The sequence below is a fragment of the Zerene cesonia genome, chromosome 15 (assembly GCF_012273895.1).
Source record: "Zerene cesonia ecotype Mississippi chromosome 15, Zerene_cesonia_1.1, whole genome shotgun sequence".
In the NCBI taxonomy this organism is placed as follows: domain Eukaryota; kingdom Metazoa; phylum Arthropoda; class Insecta; order Lepidoptera; family Pieridae; genus Zerene; species Zerene cesonia.
In genome coordinates, this window is record NC_052116.1 from 8968596 (window position 1) to 8985767 (window position 17172).

Here is a 17172-nt window from a genome sequence, read left to right on the forward strand (position 1 = left end):
CTATTGTTCTTCTATAAAGTTTATATAATATCTTCATTGTTGTTATATATTCCTTGAAAACAATTAAATCATTCTTAATATATTTATATATTTGTAATTGTTTGTTTATAATATTAAGTAGTTCAATCACGCGAATGCCTTGGGGCCTTATGGCTGCACGTATTTTTTTCTCTTTTGATCACTATTAAATTAGAGTAAGTGCGAAGGAGATGGCATTATTCTATTCAATACTTACTAGGGCTGCCAAAAGATAAGTAAGAAATAAAAGAGACGCTAACCTCTCATTCATTATTATACCAGAAATTTTATCAAAACAAGAAATTATTCAGTATACCTATATAACCAGAAATGAAGTTACCCTTATATTAATAATTTTGCAATAAAAAGGCCGTTGGTGAATACGTCTATCGACATCCCTCCGCTATGAAGCGATGTCGCAAAAACTCTTTAGAACGACAGCTTTCTACTCAAATACATAAATCATGTTTCTTCCAATGTCATTTTATGCGGTATTTCCTGAAACTGTGAAAACAATCTTTTGACAACCCTACCTTGTACTATGTCATGACGTGCTCTAAATTGTATATATAATGCTCTTTTTATAATCATTAATCAATCTACACGCAAAGTATCTGCATTTATAAGATTTCCACACAGTTTTGTCACAATCAACGTCTGGTGAGTACGTTTCGTTTAAAATTAAAAAAAATCCCTCACTTGGAGAATTAATTATTTTTTTTGTATTTTATATTATATATAGGCCTAGCCTATATATTATTTTATATATAGGCTATATTTTTGTTTTTATCAGGTCAACTTTGGGGCAAGTACCTTATTAGCCGCTTATTCCGGCTCCACCCGAATCAACCCGGGTTAAAAACAATATACAATATGGCCTATGACACACAGATAACGTGATTTTCTATTTTTATAATCGGGTCAGAAGATCCAGGGATAATTATACTAGATATAAAGTCCTTTCCCTTCTCGCGTCTGTGTTTATTTATGAATGTATGTCTTGTCTTTAAAACTACACAACGAATTTTGTTGGCTTTTTTTTTTATAAAAAGAGTGATCCAAGAGAAAGGTTTATGAGTATAGCAACATATATAAAACCACTCCGAATATAACGCATGCGAAGTCGCGAGCAAAAGCTAGTATTAGTATAAAGTAGGTTTTTAATTCATTTAAATAATCGAAAGTAATAAAAAACATCGATGTTTATTTCCAAAACAGAAGGTTGCAATATAAATGGAAACCTGTATCTTTGCCAGTCTCGAATACCTGCTCCACAAAGGCTGTACTTAGTACTTGGATATTTACTTAAGTTTCGGTAAGCTTATTATATTATCTACTTACTTTTAGAAGTTTATAGGCAAGTTATTAAGCGTAGTTAGCTGCGACTTCACTGAGATCAAGTGGTGAAATTCTCAAGACCTGATCTTTATTTTGGAAATGAGTTTGTGATATTTTATTTTGTACTAGCGGTCCGCAACGGCTTCGCCTATATAGCCTATATCCTGAGATTAGTGCGTTCAAACAATTAAACTCATCAGCTTTATAATATTACTATAGATTATACCAATAATGTCAAGGTTTGATTGATTTTTTTTTGAACGTGTCAATATATTAGTTCTTAGCTTTTGCCCGCGGTTTCGCAGTTAAATTCGGGGTAGTTTAATAGATGTTATTATAAATATAAAGCTTCTTCTTGAATCAGTCGGCATATTTAAAAAAAAAACATGAAAATCCGTTGTGTAGTTTTAAAGACCTAAACATACATACATATGGACAAACTCGGGAACCACTTTGCTTCATACCTACTATGTAGTGATTAACGGCTTTTTCACAACTTCTGGATATGTTTGGATGTGTATGTAAAACTAGATTGCCCCGCGGCTTCACCCACGTCCTTCATTATGTTTAACAGCCTTCTTTAATAAATGTACTACTAGCTATATATATAAACGAGCAATTCTTGTATATATATATATATATTAAAGGTATAAGATTTAATATAAATATATTTTCTTCAATTCGAAACACCAGTTCCTGCGTTTAACGCGCCCAAATAAACAAAGAAATTAACAACTCAGCTTTATATTATTATAAATATAAATAGTTATACGTCAAAGTGTTGAATAGACTATCAGCTAATTTATCAGCAAGTAACGAACCTGGCCCTAAACCTTATACGTCTTAATCATAAAAAGAGGCAAGATTTTAAATATTTTTTTTATGTCATCGTCGGCAATGGAGCTGGTGGGTCGCCTGATGGTAAGCGCTACCACCCATGAACATTTGGAGAGGCGTAAGGTCGATTGTAGACCTTACGCCTCTACAAATGGATTGCCGACTTCACATTGGAGAGGGATGAAAAAAGGATTGACGAGAGGAATAAAGGAAAGGACTGGAATGGGTAAGGAAAAGGATATGGGCTTCCGGCTCCCCCACTCACCGAACGAAACACAATAGCATGCTATTATTTCACGCTGGTTTTCTGTGGGGGTGTGGTTCTTCCCCGGTGCGAACTGGCCCAGTTCGTGCCGAAACGTTCAATTCGTTCAATTTTAACAGCAAAAAACGCACAAAAAATAATTGTATTTACATAGTTAAATGTAAAATGAATTATTTTTACAAAATAAAATAATTTATGTTTACGTATATACCCGCTTTATGTTATATTCATGCACTAAATCTCTTCCCATCTTCACACATAACTGAACATAACAATAATAATTTCCATATCATGCAATAGTCCTACATCGGCCGTGGACCTGTATCTCCTTAGTACAGTCATGGCAGACTAGCGCTGGTGTCCCACAACAATTGAATACTAAGGGCCTCTGCAACCTGTGTCCCCGCGTAAGCCTTCCAAAGGACCGGATATTATCCTTCTGATGGTACCGAGTTATGGAGAAGAGAAACACATTAATAAAAACTTCTTTACAACACATACATAAACATATACAAAGCGACCTCCTATTTTCAGTCAGTTAAAAGACTGCAATTAAAGCGAGAGCGACACACATCTTACCCAAAAAACACTTCATAAAGACGTGTAAAGCAGCGTCATATACACTCCTACGAGCGCTCAAAGCCCAATTTCCAAGTAACAACTAAGACAATTAGCAAACGACAATTAGGTCGAAATTGCTGCACACATGTACAAGCTTTCGAGACGCTTGAGTTTATTAGATCTGAAGACATTTTCAAAGAAATTCCCACCTTGTTGCCTGTTTGATCTTTGTACCGTGAATTGCTGGTGTTTCGACTTGATTCTAATTAAAATTTATATATACGTTTTAAGGACTATTGAGTGATTTGTGTTTATTTATTATAGCATTGTACTGTGACATTCAACGAAGCAAATTTTACCTATCGTCTATAGAATTTAGTTAATTACGCGTATAAATTTATATATCGAAATAAATATTTTAATAAATAAAACTTAATTTTGAATAAATTTCACTGTTATATTTATAAGTAAGGCTATTATAGGACTTATTACTGAGACAAAAAAGAAAAGATAACGCAACACGTGCTACCGGTTTTTTTTTGTATAAATTATCTTTTAAACTATTTTTTTCTTATTTACTGTCACATTGTATTGAATTGAATAGAACGAATGAATTGAATTGGAAAATTGGCTTGAAATACTAATGACTAATATTTCAGAAGTCTGTCTATCTGTTTGTCTGTTACGATTTCACGGGTAAACTACAGCACTGATTTCGATAAAATTTGTGCATTCATGTATTGAATATCATGTTGAAGGCCAAACAAAGTTTTTTCTTACAATTTTTATGGGTTGTAATAATAATTATTGGGACCGATTTATTGTAGATGGACTGCGCGGGTGAAGCCGCGGGTCAAACGAAGTCAATTATATGTTTATTAACCTGGTACAAAAATAATCAAACAAAACACTTCAATACAATTAATAATTCTAGAAATAAAACCAGTAGACTTTGAATTTATCCGTCACAAAACTATATCCCCTTTGTTTTACTAGTTTATTGAAAGATCAGAAAGAGTCTGATAATCAGTTCAAAACTTGACATTGGTAGAATCCTATCTCGGTAGGATCGGAATTTGCCACTTAAAAAAAGAAGGTACTCGAAAAGCCATAAGTAATACTATCAGCCTTTGATCAGTTACAAAAGTGCCACGGGTTCTATAAACGATTCCTGATAATTTGTATTTTGGACTGTCTGAACCTATTTTAAAGTTATGACGTTATGACGTTTAAATTAGGTCTAGTTTTGCTTGCTTATTTGAAGGCGGTTTAGTTAAAAATAATACTATTAAGAGCAATATTGGGGAAGTTTTCTCGAGAAAAAAAGATCACTAGCAACGGTGTTTAAAGAAAATCCATTTAAAACTTCCATAAACATGGAGTTACACGGAAAGTAGGTACACCACGCAGATGTGATAACCGGTGAGCCGCCGTTGGCCCCACTCCAATTGGGCCAAAATATTGCAAGCACGTTCCGATAAAATATCCCCTTATCCGCCACGCTACCTGCTGCGAAAATGAAAACCTTTTTACGCTAACCTTTTTATATTTCGATGGTTTGAGAGTTCATTCACCTTTTAATCGCTATATGTTGGTATGATAATTCAAAATTAGAAATAGGTGATTCCATTTGACGCCATCATAGTTTTGCTTTGACAATATGGCGCAAAATGATATTCGTTTTTTTTATTCTATCAGTAGTTTAAAATAAAGCTTTACAATTTTTTATCACACCCTATTGAGTTTAATTTCTCTCCGATGTTGAAACCGATAACAAGACCTACGTATCCTACCTACGTATTGATGACTTTCAAAAGAACAGAGTTCTATAATCCATCAGTAACATAAATTATTACCAAGAAAACATTCATGCACATACATTAATATAATCCGAAAACAACTTTTGTCTCAGTCGGTTAACAGAATGAATATTTTTATCTTAACTATTATCTGTTTTCTGTTTATACACAAGTAAACAAACATGTATTGAGATAAAAAAAACTCCTTGAACAATTAATCTTTACAGTTGTTTTCAATGTATAGAATTCTCACTCAATTTGCCATTTAAACATCTGATATAAAGGCATCTTCTCTTTAAAATATACGAAAACGTGTGTAAAGTTTATTAGGTCTGTTTACTTTATTATATTTATGATTTTATTATTTATAACATATTGTGTTCTTAAACTTTTCTAAGTATAAATTAATTTATATAGTTTTTTAAAGGATCGTAACAGTTATCGTTTTCTTCCAGCTACTCTGCTTTCTCTGCCATAATTTGTGTTTAACTGTGTGTTAAAATATATTTATTTCAGGCCACAATGACGGAAAGGTTAAAATTTCCATTCGAAATATGCAATGTTACTGAAGAAGAAGACAAATTAGCACAGAAATACTACAAAGGTAAAATAAGAATATAAATTTAAACTTATATGGTGCTTTAATTCAGAAATACGGAATGATTATATCATCAAAGTAGGTAATTAAATGAGCATTTTTAAGTTTTATTTTTATAGCATTTATAAAGAAAATTTCTCAACACAATCTTTACAGACATCCTTTTAGAAAATTTCATTTAATAAAGTTTCTAATTTCTAGATTACATTCGCCCCTTCATTCGAGTGGGGCCACGGGGGTACTTCTGGATGGCAGGGTTTGGTGACAAAGCTGAAGATATCTACAATCTAGAAGTTAGACCTGATGACATTTGGGTAGTCTCCTTCTCAAGATCAGGTATGTGGCGATAGTATATACTAGTTGCTACCCGCGGCGTCACTCGCGTGGTACCCGGGAAATAGATAATTTGCTAATCCAGACTACAATCTGTCTCTGTACTAAATTTCATATAGATATGACTAGCTGATTTCACGTGAAAGAGTAACTAACTTATATACATTCTTACAAACTTTCGCTTTTATAATATTAGTTGGATAATAGGATTGTATGCTAAAAGTCCAACAACCAAATTGAGAACCTCATTTTTCGGGAACATTTTAACCGATTTGCTAAAAATGCGAGAAACAAACTTAATCTTTCAAATTCCACTAGGCCCTGATACTAAACGGGTTATAAGAAAGGAAAATATCAAATCGAAATATATATTATTATAATATGCATATATTTCCCCACAATTATGTACCAAAATATAATAACGACTAACCACCATTCACATAAAAATGCATTTTAAAAATATTTCTTTACCTTTAAGAAAAAGAGGTCCAATCCCGCCACAAGATCAGTCTTTTCATAATTTTTAATTATTTGTATATTGCATTCAATGTCTATTTATGGAATACAACATACAAATATTAATATATTTTATATAATAATACTGATATTATTATACAATTATTCTATATTGATGTATGTTGTTCATGTTATTGTATGTATAAAGTATGAAATAACCGAAGAAATTCCCATTAGGTACGACATGGCTGCAAGAGCTGGTCTGGTTGGTAGCCAACGACATGGATTACGAAGGAGCTGCCGCTGCATCTCTCACCAAACGATTTGCTTTCATAGAGTAAGCTCATTCCCTTATTCCTAAAGGGAAAGAATTAACAAACACATGTGTCAATTAACTGGATTTACTGAATTGTCCGGCTAATGACGCGGAGTCCTGTAAGTTAAACTGCTTATAACTCAAAAGCGTCTGCAAGGATTTAAATGATATTTGGTTTGCTAGATTAGTCGTCACTTTGATCAAAATAATGTAAAATTTATTATTTGAAAAACTTACAAAAATAATGTGAAAACAGGGTGAACCAATAGTGTCATATAAATTAATGAATAAATATGCCAAAATTGAATAAAGAAATAGTATATATCTCACCACTCGCGCAGATACCCAACTCAAGCTGCAGAAGTATCAAAACCACCACCTACCGGCAGCCACGGTCGCGCCACCTTCCACGACTACCGCGACCTGCACACTCTGCACTCCCCACGATTTGTGAAGACACACGTCAACCTGCAGTTCTTACCTCCCTCGCTACTTGATACCGCTAAGGTAAATTTACCAATTATTTTGGTCTAGTTTCGACAGTATGAAGGCGGATAAGTATTTTTGTTACAAATAATTATTTCTATGCACATTATCATCATCATCAGCCCATATATGTTCCCACGGCTGGGACACAAGCCTCCTATGAGGGTTTAGGCCATAATCTACCGCGCTGGCCAGGTCCAGCTTGGCAGATGTTATTACTACTTTTACCGGTATCTTCACATTTTATACTTCACTATTTCGAGCAATGGTGGTGAGGATAATATACAAATAAGTTTAAAAAACAATATCTCGTAAGCTCGTCACATCTGCAACCCCCTTTTCTATTGAAGCCCGAGGTCCTAAATACTGTGCTACCTATATATATATATAGTCATAAACTCATAAACTCCCGACGAAATTTTCTTAATCAAATTCTTATTTCTAGGTATTTTACATAGCCCGGAATCCCTTAGACGTGGCTGTTTCTTTCTTCTTCATGCACAAGCTATTCCGCTACTTCGATCAGAGCGTCGAGTTCACCGAGTTTTGGGACCTTTTTAAACGCAATTTGAGTAAGTCCTTTGTTTATCATGGATTATATTTGTTTCGTTATAAAATTACTATCTTTATAATAGGAAACAATAATATTTAACAAGAAACTGAACCGCCTGCAAAATGACAGAATTAGACAAAATTTCAATACGACCGCATGAGAAATATGGACTTTCAAATAAAAAAAAATCATAAGAATCGGTTCACCCAGTAAAAATATGTAATTATATACAAATGTAATTACAAACATAAAAGATTCAGGCAAATTGGAAGCATTTAGTTCTGACAATTTGAAGGTTTGATTTTTTTGTATAAAATAGATATCTTACTTTCAGTCCTCCACATGCCAATTTTCCCGCACATCGAAGAAGCGTGGCAGAAACGAGACTGTCCCAATATGATGTTCTTATTCTATGAAGAAATGCAAAAGGTGATGTTTAAAAAGTATATATGTATTATGAATGATACAGGGACGGAAAAATGACTAAAAATAAAGGAGTATTGAGTTAGTTAATTCCACTGCTGCTGGTTATTGTCATTTAGCAAATAAACTAATAAATAGCAAATAAATACAGCCACTTATATATTTTCAAAAAGAAATACAAGTGCGAGTGGGACTCGCGACCCAAAGGGTTTCATACAATTGAGCTTAAAAGCACAAAAATTGATCACCAATCCAATTTAGGATCGTTGCTTAATTTAATTGTTTTTATTATTTTTTTATTATAGAGCCAAAACAAACAACATCTCTGAAATGTTAAAATGTCGAACTATCACGGTACATCAGATACAGCCTAATGATGGACGGACGGATAAACGGACAGAGAAGTCCGTTAATCTGTCTGTATGTTAAGAAATAGGGTTCCAGTTTATTAGTCATAGGTTTCTTTTTCATTTTCAAAGTGGTCCTTTTCTTTAATTTAGACCCGACAACTTTATTTGTTTTCTCTCTTTCACACACAGGACTTACGCAATGTGATTGACAGAGTCTGCACATTCCTCGGCAAAGAGTACACTGATGGACAGAAGAACAAACTCGCAGAGCATTTGACCTTTGACAATATGAAAAAACGCTCTGCTCTAGATATAAGTGAAAATAATAAGGACTCAGAAATGAAATTCATGAGAAAGGGTAGGTTGTTTATTAGTGCTAAGTTAAAATTCTCAGTAGAAGCCAGGTATTTAAAACGAAAATACTTAAATATAAAACTATTTTTAAATCGTCGGAATCAAAATGAATGATAAAAGATTTTTGGTTATGTTTTTAATTTTGGTCAATTTTCTTTGTAAATAAACAACTATTTAGATATAAATGATAGAAATAATTAATGGTGGGTTAAATAAATGTTCTAGGAAATTATATTTATATTTACTGGTGTTTAACTTGATGCGAGTTTCACGCTCTTTGTATTCAATGTGTTCGTTACTTTGTAAATAAAATGAAATATTACCCTTTAAAAATGTTAAATGTTTAAAATTTTGAGCAAAAGTGTACCAAGGGTAGGTTAGGTTAGGATATTCGTGTTTAACGTATATTACACCGATCGATTTTCTTCATAACAAAGGTTATAGAACTACAATGGCTTACCAGTGAATTTATTACTTACCACCACATATCTATTCCAAGAAAGCTACTGATGTCTTAAAGCAGGAGTAATTCCAGTATGGGAAAAAGACGACAAGCTATGTAAGTCATAAAATCATAATATAGCGCCATTACTATCCCACGTACTAAAGGCAACTCCCCTGAGTCGAATAGTAATAAAAATATTAATTTCTATAATAATCTACAGGAAAATCTGGTAACTGGTTGAATTACTTCAATACAGAGGAGTTGAGGAAGGAAGCCGAGGAATATATGAAGGAACACCTCGAGAATACTGACATGCAGTTTCCCGCTGTTGATTAAAATAAATGCTTGTTTCAAGTTTGTAATAAATAATATATAATAGATTTTAAACGAATTACTCATTGTTTCATTGATACTGACGTTTCGAATGTAATGAATAAATCGCGTTGAAAATCTGTTAAAATGTCCTTTATTTCTAAATGATTTTCGGTTTTTACTTACGTAGAATTCAAGAAGGTACTTTGTTAGTAGTAGTTAGGTAGTTTGTTAAAGTTTATAGATCATTTTATTTACCGTAATAAATTTGAAATAATAATAATGGTAAATTTGTTAGTGTGTTCATTAATTTGTGTAGGCATTACTTTGTATTTATGCTGCTCTTATTACTTTGTATTTATTATAATATAGGTATTATTCTTTTTTTGGAAATTCTTAATATTGTATTTTTAATATGTCAGTATGACAACAAGGAAATTTAAGATTTCATTCATATTTTTACCAAATCTATACCTAATAATATAAAGGCGAACTTTTGATTTAATCGTGCTAATCTCGTTGCTTCATCCCTAAGGGCTATATTTGCACCACAGAAGAAGTCGGGCCGTTAGTACAATATAATTACGACCAATCGATATTCAAATTCCTATCCACGTTCCCAAATAATCTAGTATATTATAGTATTATCTGTGACAAAACTGTCTCCGCAAAAGTGCAACGTCGAAAGTAAATCGAGACTAGCATATTCAAAAAGCGTCAATAAACCACTAAATCTCCGTACATATAGTCACAAACTTCATAAAACATGCACGCCGTTGGAATAACGCAATTTCAACAATGTAAGGTCAGCAAACATCATGAATTTATAACTGATCCGATTAACCCTTACTACGTCGCGATGTCGCTGGGTTTTCATAATACAGTGAGCTTTTTGCCGTTTTCTTCTTTTTATTGTTTGTTTGAATTGCATTATCGTATACGTCAAGTATGTTTTTGATATGTTTAAAAACATTAGTGCAATGGGTGGAAATTTTTGTACCAAGCAAGTAAGATTTCCAAAATTCCAACTGACGTTCCTAAAAAGGAAGGACTATAAGTGTAAAGAGAAATAAAACTTAGTGGGCTTTCAATCGACTGATGTGATTCTCTTTGTGTTTGATAGGGAATTAATGTAATTTGGTCGCATTTTATTTTTGTTTATCTCGATTGAGAACGTCTGTGACCTTTTTTTCTAGAAGAACTATTATGATTCTTAGTACACACTAATTATAACTAATTATAACACTATAATATGCTATTTTGGTACGTGTACCATGTACATTCTGTACATCCATAAATTTAGTAAAAATCGGTTATTTGAATATAACAAACATACACTTCAATTTCATTTACAGGGTAGTAAATAGTATACTATTATGTGACAATACATTTAAACTAACTTCAATTAAGAGATAGGATAGTGTGTTGGGAACAGATGTAGCGAAGTTATAAATAAAACAGGTTTTATCATTATCCATTTATTTACTCATTGTAAACTCATACACTTGATCTAATCATCAATCGTTTAATATCGCACCGTCGTGCTTCAGAATCAAATGAACCTCTTTACATTTCGCATAAAATAACAGACAAAATCAATAAAAACACATTGAAATTATATAGGCCACATAAATAAATTAAAAAATACATAAAAACAATATTCTACAAAAGATACATATTTCGTAAGTCTTTTTTAGCAGCTTAAACAATATATTACAATGTAAAGAGGACCACAGTATATATAAATGTAACATACGCACCATAATTGACTCGAAAAAGCATAAAGTATTGCATAGCTTTAATTTCTTCAATAAACATAGATAAATTCCATTAATACCGAATCCGAAACACAATTTAATCATAATATGGCACATAACACCAAATAATAAATAAAATTACTACTTAAAAAAACAACCACAGAATCAAAACAATAAATTTTGACATTGACACATGACAGATACATAATTCCTCACTGGCAACACTGAATGCTTCGTCAAACAATTTCCCGCCTTGGTAACCATGATTGTGCAGATTATTCAAAATGGGTACAAAATTAAATTAATCGTAAAGCAAAATCGAGCTAGCAAAGAAGTATATCTCGTAATAGTCTAAAACATTATAACCGCCTAATTAATTATTTATAATGACAATAAATAGTGTGCATTACTTACATTGAAAACCGTGTATTTATCTCTTAAATAGCTACCGGTTTAGGAGCTTGAGTGCGATTTGTTTTTTTTTTTTAATTTAATGGATATAAAAAACATAAAAAAGATTTTAACACATCCTTTAGTGGGCTTTTAAATATTTTTCTTATTATTTTTCAAATCATGAGATCATCAGTTTTAGAGTTATATGTGACTAGCGATCCTCCCCGGGTCCGTCTGTGGTAAATAAATAGGGTCATTCTATTGTGTATATGTAATCAAAATTATAACCTTTCTATATTAATATAGAAGCGACCTTCCCTTGCACGACACACTCACGCTCCTAAACCAGAACAAGTTATTGCATATTTGTTCACATTATTTATTTATACCATATATCTCAATAAACGCTTCAGACCAAAAGTTCAATAGAAATTGTACATTATTTTACAATAAAGCTTAATGGTGTACGCCAACACAATCTGATGCCTTATTTAGCTGTATTTGAGCTTTTGATTTATCTAATTATTATGTTGTATTATTGTTCCAAATTTATTAACGAAATGTTAAGATCTACTCTTCTCTTCTTTGATTTTTAATAAATTAATCGTAACTACGTAAATCATAAGCTATTACAGTATAAGAAGTTCCCTGCCCAAAAATAATTTACGCACGATACAAAATTGAGCAATATGAAATATAAATACATATACAATACAAAATAGGCGACGTTACCACGTATGGTCACTTAAAACAATTAAATATGAAATGAGATTTGTACAAATTAACCGACAGGCGCGTAGCAGCCATTATATATAACCTTAAACTATCGATAACTAATTATATACGTATGTACTTATACATTATGCATATCTTTGGCGAATACACTGCTTACGGTACCTTGAAGTTAACTAAAATTATCTCCGTTAAAAACGTACGAAACGTCGTTGTAAATTCTCACAAAGTTCACTATTTTTAATACTGAATAAAAACTGGTACCACGTCGCTTAATAACTACTAGCCTAGACGAGAATTATTTGAAAAAAAATGATCGCGAAAAATTCTCTAATCGTATTGTTCAATATTTAAAAAAGGAATTAGTTCTTTTAATATTGACAAAAGAAATCGTTCAATGTCACGATAAAGATTTTCTTTTTCAAAAAAAGAACATAACCAGATAAACGACAATGAAACAGTTGTCACATTTTTTTTTGTTTATGGTTCACAAACAGCCAGGATTCCTGTCTTTCGCAATCATTTTACTTACAATAGGTGTTATTTGGAGCGGCCACCCTCTGAACACCTAATCTAGCATTTCAAATGGCAGTATTGTTTTTGCACCTTAATACCAGTAAGTTAAGTCAGTTTTACATCTACCAATTCCCAATTCACTACAAATGGTGGAATGCTTATTCGTACTTAATACACTTAGTAAGATAAATTATTTTATATACAATTAGGTCCACGCTATATTATCTAGATAAAAAAATGCCTTGAGCCGAATTAATATATGCTATAAAAAGTCGGTGCATTCACAACTTGTATCGAAATCGAAAAGTCTCCGTCCATCAATAAATACTCAAAAGATTAAAATTCACACAAACTTGCCTATATGTTTAATTATTATGAGATATCTAATATATTTATATACATGTATTTTCTACGTTAGGCTCCGAGCCCCTACTCGCCAGACTACATTTTGGCATTTCAAGTTACCACACTATTTAAATAGGTCGCATTATATTCGAAACGTCGAAAAATTTCGTCTAAATTTTGTACAAAACGCAAAATATTTTCAAATTTTTCATCCTCCCCACACTGGTGTAAATTTTACTAAATTGTATCTAGTATAGAAAGGAGCAAGGTCGAATTTCGATTAATTGAGCTTTAAATCCAATTAATAAGACAAAAAGAAAACTCTTTTCTCAGTCATGATTCAGTTTCCACAGCCACGTAGACAGAAGCTCATTTGAAAAGATTTCCCGCCATTGTCTTCGTTCTAGAATTTTTTGAATATAACGTTAAAAAGTAGAGATTTTAAAAATATATACAAAAGGTCCTAGGCCATAGTTTTTAAACTATTTTTTAATTTGTACGCACGGGAGCCGATCTGCACACGCTTCGAATGTTTGATTAACCGTCAAAATGCAAATTAAGGACAAAATCGTCTCTGTAAGTGCTGCGTTATGGCCAGCATAACGAGCAATCGTGTAAATTTAAAAAGAAAATACCAATTTTCTTTTTTCACACGAACAGTACCTGAATCTTCACTTTTCACGTATGAAAATCGCATCATTTTCGATCGAATAATCGACATTTGACATAATTATATAATTTTGGGTTAAATTGCATTTATTGTATACCATCGAAATATCATAACATAAACAATATTTGATATTCATACAAAACACATAAATATTAAAAACACGGGTTAAAATGCACATAACTATATCCAACATCACCGTATATAGTTTCCATATAACCATCGGTTATTGTTTCATAAATGTCACATCACTTTCGTAGGTACAGAGTAACAAACTTAATTGCAAAACACAAACCACTTGAATCCTTTATATTTGCGCGGGGGTGTACGGTTACCATTATGATGAGAGATAGAGATTTAGGTTTTTATTACAGCTTTCGGGATACAATATTAGTGATAAACAGCTGCCATTTACGTGATATCGTAGTATGACTATTTCGTTGCATAATTTGTGGAAGAGTAAATATAAAAAAGAATGTACAGTTATTTATATTGCATCCATTACTGACACGGATAACAGATGCGATTTATATTCTATTATTTGATGACACCGATTATACTAGAGATTGTGTATTCTTCAACAATAAAGGTTGTCTTTTATAAATTTTATTACATTCTTAAATACATGACCCAATCACGTAATTGGTAACTATTTAATCACGTCTTAAACTTATACGCACGCTTTAGTAATTGCATCCACTAAACAATTTTCATCTTTTCTGAACGCTCAACCCAAATCTACAAATCTTACTTAATTTCTAACTTATCCACTTGACTTGCGCCTCCACCCCCAATTACATTCCCTTCCGTATCCCCCCCTCACAGCACAGCGCACATCACACAACATCATGGCGGCACCCCTCCCCGCACGTACGCACGAGCCGGCACTACAACTCCGTCACCGCGTACAGATCCCTCGCGTCGTGCCGCTCAGGGCGCGGGCGGCGCGCGTTCCCCTGCCGCTCGGGGCGGTCGGGGCGCTCGGAGCGGTCCGGGCGGTCGGGGCGGTCGGGGCGGTCGGAGCGGTCGGGGCGGTCGGGGCGGTCGCGGTCGCGGCGCGGGCGCTGCAGGCTGCGGTAGTCGAGCGCGGCGGCGGAGAGCGGCTGCGGGTCGGCGCGGCGCGGCGGGCGCACGGTGGCGTACTTGTCGCGCGGCGGCGAGAACGTGGCGAGCGCGGGCGGCGGCGCGGGCGGGCGGGGGCGCGCCGCGCGCGGCCCGAACGACGCGTACTTCGGGTCGAACCGGTTCAGGCTGGCCGTACGCCCCGCTTGACCTGCAACAACACGTCTTACGCATTAATATCTATAAGTTCCGACACGGTCATGTCACGTAGAAGGTACACCGCATTAATAATCAAACTAACTTCTTTTAGAAGCACTTTTGAAAAATCAAACATAAAAAACTGATTGCGGACTATTGATAGCAAGTTCGCGAATGAGGTAGCGTGTCATTGACAGAATGAGGTAGCAGGTAGCGTGTGAGTGACTGAGTGGGTTAGCGTAGGAGTGGATTAGTGAGTGAGTATGTGAACGACTGAGAGTCAGCGTGAAAGAGTATGAGTTATAGCGTATGAGTGACGGTATGAAATCGAGTGTGAGTGACTAAGTGAGATAACGCGTAAGTGTCTGAGTGAGTGACTATGTGGGTTAGTGTGTAAATGACTGTTCAGGACTTATCCTAGTGTCTGTAGAGTGGGTGTTTAAGAAACGAAGCAATCACCAGCAGGCTCGGGCGCGCCGCCAGGCCGTTCTCAGTAGAAGTCGTTGCTCTCGAGCGTCTTGCACTGCTTGCTGAGCGTCGCGTACTTGCCGTTGTGCGGCGCGCGGCCCAGCGTGTGCGCGCCGCCCAGCGCGCCGCCCAGCGCGCCGCCCAGCGCGCCGCCGCTGTTGCGGCCCAGTGTCGCGCTGCCGGACACGCGCGACCTGCGCACGCGCACCGGGTGTCAAATGAGAGGAGATGGTTTTCGTTCCTTACTAATATAAACGCATATTGTATTTAATGATTTTCGTAATTGGAGATGGAAGGAAAATATCGTGATCATAATATTAGTTTCGATTGAATTTTTAAGAAATAATTAAAGTTGAAATAGAAACAGGCTTTAAATATGAAATCATCACAATTATTTCACTTGCTCTTGTACAAGAGTATGTGTACAGAAACTATTGAATCCATCAGGACAATAAGATGAACTCATGAACTTATTGTAGTGTCACTGATTCTTAACTAAGCTACTTGAGCTAACTGAAATTAAAAAAAAAAAAAGGTGTGTGTGCAATTCACACACGATAGAAGTGAAACTTCAGTAAATCGACAAAAGAATGAGATGAATATTTATAAAATATAAAATAGTATATGTATTTCTGTCTCATTCTTCGCCGGCTTCATTCTACACATTTTTGTATTTGTGTCTCTTACCTGTCGTTTTTCCGTTGCATCAGGTTTGAAATCACAACGATTCTAAAGAAGTTTCACTTCAAAATCTATACATTTAAAATTTAAATCGACCCTAACTCACTCAGTTACGAACATTTCTTTAGATGATGATATTATCATTGCGTAGACACTTTAAATTGATAGTTTTAAACCTAAAATTATCAATTTAAAGTGTAGACCTATGGAGGGGTTAATGTAACCCCCCCCCCCCCATATGTCAGTCGCGTACCTGGGCCGCTCGCGCTCCCGCTCGCCGAGGTCCATGAGCTGCACGGCGGCGCTGTAGGAGGGCGGCTTGCCGTTGGGGAAAGGCGCGGGGCGCGGCAGCGTGCGGCCCGCGCCCGGCGCCCCCGCGCCCCCGCACGCCGCGCCCGCCAGGAACGGCGCCTGCTCCTCGCCGCCCGGCGCGCGCCTGCGGGCGGACACGGGCCGCGTTAACGCAAAGCCTTCTGTGGCGCACAAGCTAGTTACGAGTTAACACATGTCACTAGTGCATCAGCTTGTCGTTGTCACCGCCCAACGTTCAACGGAGCTTCTTTTACGTCACCTGCATGGGTGACCATACCGACCCTTCTACACTAACATTTGATCACACTGTGCCCATGTAAACATTTCGGAAGTGCGAATGACGCCATAACATGCAGTACCTGGATGACCGAGCTTTGCTCGGTATTTTTTTTTTTTTGTTTTAACTTTAATTATTCGCCAAAAAATAGTATTAATAAAAGATGTCAGGAAGAGTCATAATAAATTGAAACTACTCAAACGCCTCCTATTTGTTAAAAAAGTAAGTTTAAGTCGATAAAACACGAATATGACATTTTCTAAAAAAGATTCCTAGCTAGATCGATTTATCGCCCCCGAAACCCCCTATATACTAAATTT

The 17172-nt window shown here is 35.0% G+C and overlaps 3 protein-coding genes across 4 annotated transcripts in view; 1 reads left to right on the forward strand and 2 right to left on the reverse strand.

Moving 5' to 3' along the window:
* Positions 1 to 548: 548 nt before the first annotated feature.
* LOC119832324 (sulfotransferase 1 family member D1-like) lies at positions 549 to 9520 on the forward strand. 2 transcript variants are annotated; one of them, XM_038355987.1, is made up of 9 exons: positions 549 to 678; positions 5335 to 5422; positions 5618 to 5752; positions 6443 to 6542; positions 6863 to 7028; positions 7453 to 7579; positions 7895 to 7989; positions 8523 to 8691; positions 9353 to 9520. In XM_038355987.1, exons 2-9 carry the CDS (start codon positions 5341 to 5343, stop codon positions 9466 to 9468), a joined length of 990 nt encoding a protein of 329 aa, XP_038211915.1. In that variant the 5' UTR covers positions 549 to 678; positions 5335 to 5340; the 3' UTR covers positions 9469 to 9520. The 2 variants fall into 2 exon arrangements, with proteins under 2 accessions (XP_038211915.1, XP_038211914.1); XM_038355986.1 differs by lacking the exon at positions 549 to 678 and adding an exon at positions 1237 to 1333.
* Positions 9521 to 14741: 5221 nt separating this feature from the next.
* Positions 14742 to 15305, reverse strand: LOC119832522 (balbiani ring protein 6-like). The gene is made up of 2 exons (XM_038356182.1): positions 15269 to 15305; positions 14742 to 15127 (listed from the first exon to the last, which is right to left on the reverse strand). The coding sequence occupies exons 1-2, from the start codon at positions 15303 to 15305 to the stop codon at positions 14742 to 14744; spliced, it is 423 nt and encodes a 140-aa protein (XP_038212110.1).
* The window catches only part of LOC119832268 (protein tweety-like), a 52524-nt gene continuing 50275 nt past the window's right edge, over positions 14924 to 17172 (reverse strand). Inside the window, exons 13-15 of the mRNA XM_038355928.1 lie at positions 16517 to 16699; positions 15574 to 15776; positions 14924 to 15127 (exon numbers count right to left, since the gene is read on the reverse strand). Of these exons, the coding sequence (XP_038211856.1) occupies positions 15605 to 15776; positions 16517 to 16699 (355 nt within the window). The 3' untranslated portion in view covers positions 14924 to 15127; positions 15574 to 15604. The remainder of the gene's footprint in view (positions 15128 to 15573; positions 15777 to 16516; positions 16700 to 17172) is intronic.

Excerpts from the sequence above, each read along its gene's own strand:
- LOC119832324 (XM_038355987.1), top strand. The coding sequence starts at position 5,341 with ATGACGGAAAGGTTAAAATTTCCATTCGAAATATGCAATGTTACTGAA. Across the intron at positions 5,753-6,442 it reads AGTCTCCTTCTCAAGATCAG|GTACGACATGGCTGCAAGAG; the intron begins GTATGTGGCGAT and ends AATTCCCATTAG. Across the intron at positions 7,580-7,894 it reads CCTTTTTAAACGCAATTTGA|TCCTCCACATGCCAATTTTC; the intron begins GTAAGTCCTTTG and ends TCTTACTTTCAG.
- LOC119832522 (XM_038356182.1), bottom strand. The coding sequence starts at position 15,305 with ATGACACGCTACCTCATTCGCGAACTTGCTATCAATA. Across the intron at positions 15,128-15,268 it reads TCGCGAACTTGCTATCAATA|GTCAAGCGGGGCGTACGGCC; the intron begins GTCCGCAATCAG and ends GTGTTGTTGCAG.